This window comes from Athene cunicularia (genome assembly GCF_003259725.1).
Source record: "Athene cunicularia isolate RWA chromosome 27 unlocalized genomic scaffold, athCun1 chr27_part1, whole genome shotgun sequence".
NCBI classification, from domain to species: Eukaryota; Metazoa; Chordata; class Aves; order Strigiformes; family Strigidae; genus Athene; species Athene cunicularia.
Window position 1 is genome coordinate 788,722 of NW_020799138.1, and position 5,728 is coordinate 794,449.

The window sequence follows — 5,728 nt, forward strand, 5'->3', positions numbered from 1 at the left end:
GCTCCCTGCGGGGCGGGGGGCTCGCAGCAGCGCGGGCCGGGGGACGCAGGGGCGCTGCCAGTCCCACGCCGCCGCCCCCCTGAGCCCGACCCTCTCCTCTGTGCGCAGAAAGCGGCGCTGGAGGGCACCTTGGCCGACACCGAAGCCCGCTACGGCACCCAGCTGGCCCAGCTGCAGGCGCTGATCACCAGCGTGGAGGAGCAGCTGGGCGAGCTGCGCTGTGACATGGAGCGCCAGAACCACGAGTACAGGGTCCTGCTGGACGTCAAATGCCGCCTGGAGCAGGAGATCGCCACGTACCGCCGGCTCCTGGAGGGCGAGGACGCCCAGTACGTAGAGGGGCTCCCTGGGGAGGGTGGCTCAGGGGGAGACGGGTGATAGTGAAGGAAATAAAAAACTAACCACCTGCCTGTGCTGGAGGCTGCTGTGAGCCCGTTGCCTGGCCCAGGGCAGGCAGCAGGGTCTCCCCTCTCAGTCCTAGCCCAGCAGAGCCCAGTGGGTGCCACAGCGCTTCGGCATCCCCGCAATCCAGCCCCCCCCTCGGAGCGGGTTCCACTGCTGCTCGCGCTGCCACGCTCACCCTCACCAGTCTCCTCCTTCCAGTTTTGTCACTTGGCAGTTTCCTCAAGGCATTTTAATCACCTACTGGTACAAGAAGAAAAGGCGGGGTTTTAAATCATGATTATGTCTTAGACACTACTCACTCTTTCCATTTCTGACCACTCTGTCTCTTTTCTCCTCCCGTAGCATGTCTTCCCACTACATCTCGCAGTCTGTGAAAGAAGGTAAGAACATGTCTTGGCTGAAGCGCGGATCACGCGTGACTCTGCCATATCCTTAGCCACCTTCTTAGCACGGACTCCTTCTACTCATTTACTAAATTTATGACTGTATTTTCAAAATGTGAGTCGACATAAACCACTCTTGCAATGCCACCCCCACAAGTTTCAGGAGATTGCCTGTGCAGACTGAAGCTGTACAATAAAGTATGTTGGGGGAGGAAGGTGGTGGTTATACTGGCTGTCCGAGCACTGGTCGGTAATAACAGATCTACCCCTGAAAATCTGTAAAGACACTTTCTCCCTCCTTCCCCGTCAGTAACGGCTCCTTCTTTCTCCACTGCAGCACCTGTAACGACCCGCCAAATCCGCACCATCTTTGAGGAGGTGCAGGATGGGAAGGTGATTTCCTCCCGTGAGCAGATCACCCAGTCTGCCCACTGAGGGGGCTGCGTGGTTTGCTGCAAACCTCGCAGAGCAGCGCAAAAGAAGGTTCCGGCTTGTGTGCTCTGGCTACGTAGGTCACGAAAAGCGTCGTCTCTTCTCATCACACCCCCGCTTCCCTCACCCTTCTCTAAGCGCCGCGTTCAGAAACCCAATAAAGCTTTTCTTCGTGCTCATGCAAACCAGGGTCTTGTTGCTCTGAGGGAGCTGTGGGACAAAGCTCCTCTCTGGGAGGAGTTAACGTTCTCCATCTCCGCTACGCGGCTGGGGGGGCCCCTACACCAACCCTCCTGTGCTGCCGGTGCCGACAGCTGCTGGGGGCGGAGGTCTGGAGGGAACCGAGTGGGTGGGTGATGGGAGGTGAGACCCGTGAGAGTCTCTATTTCACCTCAGATGTGTCGCTGAGACTTTTGGGTGGGGGCAAAGCGCTGCTTCCCCGGCTCCAATGTCCAGCAACAGCAGAGCTGAAGCTTTTCACTCAGGGAGTCCAAGCAAGAAAGCGAACAAAGCCCAGGTGACCCCGCCAGCACCCTGCGAACGCTCCCTGCCCCAGCTCGGCCTCAGCAGCCGCCGTGTGGTCCCGATCACAACCCGTGTGGTAAAACACAACTGAGCTGCAGATGTGGCAGGGACACGCGGGCTGATGCCCCTCCAGAAATACAAACCCAGCTTGGTTTATTTCTCGTTTCCAAAGGCACCGCTAAAGTGTGAGGAAAACAAGCGATGGGAGTGGGGGGGGCACGGTCTGGACAAGTAAAAAGATTGAAACTCCTCCGGGAGTTACTTCTGGCTCTCTGGATGTTGGTGGCTGCTCCTGAGGCAGCGGCTGGCGGTGCCGTCAGCTGGCCCGGCTGTTCCTGGAAAGCCAGTTCAGACACATTCTTGGCTGGATTCCACTGATTTATTACTTCATAAATCCGACTGCTAAATCGATGGGATGATTCAGAGAAATGCTACTGAACGTGTGTAATAGAGCTGGCCACACAGTTTTAAAACCCCATTCCAGAAAATCTGCCTGGGTTTTATGGGGAGATAAGCGAGAATTCAGGTTGTGGTTTTTGGTTTTTTTTTTTTTTCCCCAAAAAGGATCCCTGTGGTGCCTCACCTGCACCACAAGCTGAGCTAGAAGGGTCTGGCGGGGTCCTGGGCTGCAGCCGCACACCAGGGCTGCATCCCCCGTCCTCTGCAGCTCGTGCGGGGCATCAGCTGCCCCTGCACCCCGCGCCGAGCCCTCACCAAACCGGCTCAAAGCGCTCCCAGCATCCCCCGACCTGGGGCTTTGGTTCTGAAGCGTAGTGCTGCCCAACAGGGATCTCGCCTCGGCTCAGATTCCACCCCAGGACACGTACACACAACCCAGGAGCGCTGCGGGCAGGAGAAGGGCTCCCCGGCGCTGACGGTGCCTCGTGGATGGGCCACGGGGGAGTAACGGGGCACAATTCCCGACCGAGGCAATTCCAGGCGCAGCCCCACAGCCTGCGCCCTGCCCGCTCCCACAGCCGGGACGAGGGGCCTCTCCCCAGCGACGCTCCGCGCCCGGGGCTGGCGGGGGGCAGGCGTCGAGCAGCCCGGGCGTGGGCGCCTGCGAAGGGAAGGGACAGACACACCCGCAGGCAGCACCTGGGGCTCCCCAGGTCACCTCTGAGGGACCCACGTCCCGGCCTGGGTGGCGCAGGGACCGTCACCCCTCTCGCAGCTCCTCCCAGCTCCCCGCCCTGCGACACCCGGCGCGGGGATGCTGGAGGTGCCTCGCTGGAATTCATCCGTGCTTTAAATTTTTCTCCTGGAAAAGCCTGGGCACACCTGTGTCACTATGGAAACAACAAATAATACTTTGCTAACAGAAGTTAATTAATGAGCAATTAAAACAGGGGATTTTGTTAGCGAAGCATTGCTACTGCAAATTGCGAGGGAGGTGTGGAAAACAGATGTTGATTCTCTCCTGCCTTAAGCATTAATAATTAGTCCTGACCTTAAGAAACCCGTTGAGGAGAGAGCTGCAGGTGGCGGCTTATGCAGACAGGCAGCGGCAGCTTGAGGCAGGTTTCAGAAAGGGGTATTTTATTCCAGAGAGAAGGTTTGACTTCTCAAGCTACACTGAGTTCATCCGACATAAAAAAGACCGCTTTAGACAGAGACGTTCAGGTGCGGCTTTTCATCTCATTCTAGGGAACATTCCTCCGATAATCTGATAGCAGGGCAAAGTTTTTACACACGCTAAAATAAAGAGAGAAGCGGTTTTGTTCAGGTATTTTCATCTACCGGGTCTGCTGATATGTATGCCTGGAGCCGGAACTTCTCCTGAAGTAAGACAATATTGTGTGTTTAAACACCAAGGTGCTGCCGTGAAATTACTGCTACGCCACGGAACCGGCATTCTGATTTTCGGACGTATCAAAAAGAGGCTCGTAGTGTGCACGTGCTCCCGGAACAGAGGCAGAATCCGCTTTAACAGCCAGCCTTTCCTTTAAGAGAGAGTGTGGTACAAACAACACGCAGCCGCTTGTGGTTGCGTTCAGTGGGAGATCATGTAAATAACGTATTAGAATTTTTAATATGTTGTTTCAAGTCTTAATTAACGCTTCATGATTTTAATTGCTGCCTTGTGGCATTACCGAAATATCACAGATATTTTGGGCAATGTGTATTTTTATGACGCAGCGGTTAAATAGGAAACAACAGATGAAAGGAAAGCAATTTCATGACAAAAAAAAGAACCCTCCGTCGCCTCGTGACGTTGGGGCAGTCTCTGTCCCCGAGCCGGGTGTCGGGAGCTGAGGGGCTGGACTGGCCCGGGGGCTCTGGACTGGTTTTGTCACGGACGTTCCCCTTCCTCCGTGCCGCCGCTGCCCGCAGCACGGACGGCCCGTGAGTTCTGCCCGTCTGCATCCCCGGGGTGAAGGTGAGAAATGGAAGTGGGGAGAAGCCCGTTCCCCGGAGCTGCCCGTCCCAGCCACCCCCACGCTGCTGCGCCCCTGCCACCGGGAGGGCGAGCGGCAAGTGGGCGCCCCTGGCTCCGCGCCCCGTCTCCTGGCGCTGACGCCACAAGATGCTGCCGCCGGGAGACTGAAGCCGTCCTCCAGCCAGAGCAAACACGGCGGAGATTCCAGTTCTCCAGTTCTCCGAGTCGCACAGACTTGTCTCCCTTCACCGGTGGCTTCTCCACAGCAGCCACCTCCTGGCAGCCCAAGGACACAGCCCACTCCTGCACCGTTTCCAGCTTTCTCCAGGTAGAGGGGAGGGAGTTGTGCCCTTAGAGCTGCTCAGAAAGTGCCTCCCTTGCTGATTTCCAGACTCTTCCCCCCCCTCCTTTGGCAAATGATCTAAGGCAGAACTTGGCTGTTGGGGAGGGGTTGTTGGGGCCTGTCTGCGAAGACAGTCAGACACTTCACTGTGTACACACATGAGAAATATCTTCCCCTCCACACCCTGCATTATTAGCTAGTGACACTCAGATCTGCGGTTTCTGCCCGTGATGCAGGTCAGCGCGGAGAACAGAGCTTGACCATGCCTCCTGCACTCACTTTTTGAGCCTCTTTGCTCTTCAGAGGTAAAATCAGAGGTATCGCTCCTGAAGCCCTGTTTACATGGGAGCTGTAAATCCCAAACTCACACTGAAGTTGTCTGCCCCGGTCACGACTGGCTGAGATGTTCATCACGGAAACCATCGTTAGCATTAGCTCCTAGGCTCTGTTCCTGTCAACTCTTGTTCACGGTGCTTAGAGACCAGGAGCTTTTTTCCTTACATCCTCCATCCACTTTATGTTATTCCACAATTTTTCCTGGGGCATCTCATAATTTTTCAGTTATGTCAGCTAGTAGCCATACCCTGCCCTTTCTGAATGGTTTGCCGGGCTCTTGTCCACAAAGAAGAACACAAACATCCACTGCTGATTGCCTTTTCCTATTCACCACCCTTGGGTAGTCCCTGGAGCAAAGAATTGAACAAGCCCTGAAGCATGAACTCCCTTTTCATTGCTTTTTCATTACAGAACATCCCTCTCCCCGTGGATAAAAGACTGGACTTGCATTTCCAGGATGGCAGCCAAGTTCCTTCTAACCCCATTGTCCTCAGAGGGCTCTGCATGAACATTCAGGGCTCCAGGACCCGGCTGCTGTCCCTGCAGGTGTGTGTGTGTGTGTGTGTGTGCAACCTGAAGACAGCCCCGACACTCTATAGCCGGGGCAAAAGACACAGAGAAAGGGATGCTGACACGCTCCGTCGAAACGCTGTCTGAACAGCTCTATTTCAGAGCTAACAGTACAAAGCAGTATTAAAATGTAGCCCTGAGCAAGGAGCGTCCTGCTTTGAATCACACCTGACTATTTACTTGGAAACGGAAGAAGCATAAAGACGCCCTTTGTGAGATAAAAAGTTTCTCGTGGAATATGACAAAAAGCATTAATAGAACAAAGGCAAAAATGACGATTCTGGAAGTTGGCTCAGATTTTAGGAGTGATGAAAATCGTTGGGAATGCAAAAAAAAAAAAAAAAAAAAAAAGGG

At 54.9% G+C, this 5,728-nt stretch overlaps 1 protein-coding gene across 1 annotated transcript in view; it reads left to right on the forward strand.

Annotated features, from left to right (window-relative positions):
* Positions 1–1,343, forward strand: part of LOC113489078 (keratin, type I cytoskeletal 14-like) — a 3,624-nt gene extending 2,281 nt beyond the window's left edge. Inside the window, 3 exon segments of the mRNA XM_026864592.1 lie at positions 109–329; positions 748–785; positions 1,126–1,343. Of these exon segments, the coding sequence (XP_026720393.1) occupies positions 109–329; positions 748–785; positions 1,126–1,223 (357 nt within the window). The 3' untranslated portion in view covers positions 1,224–1,343.
* Positions 1,344–5,728: the final 4,385 nt, after the last annotated feature.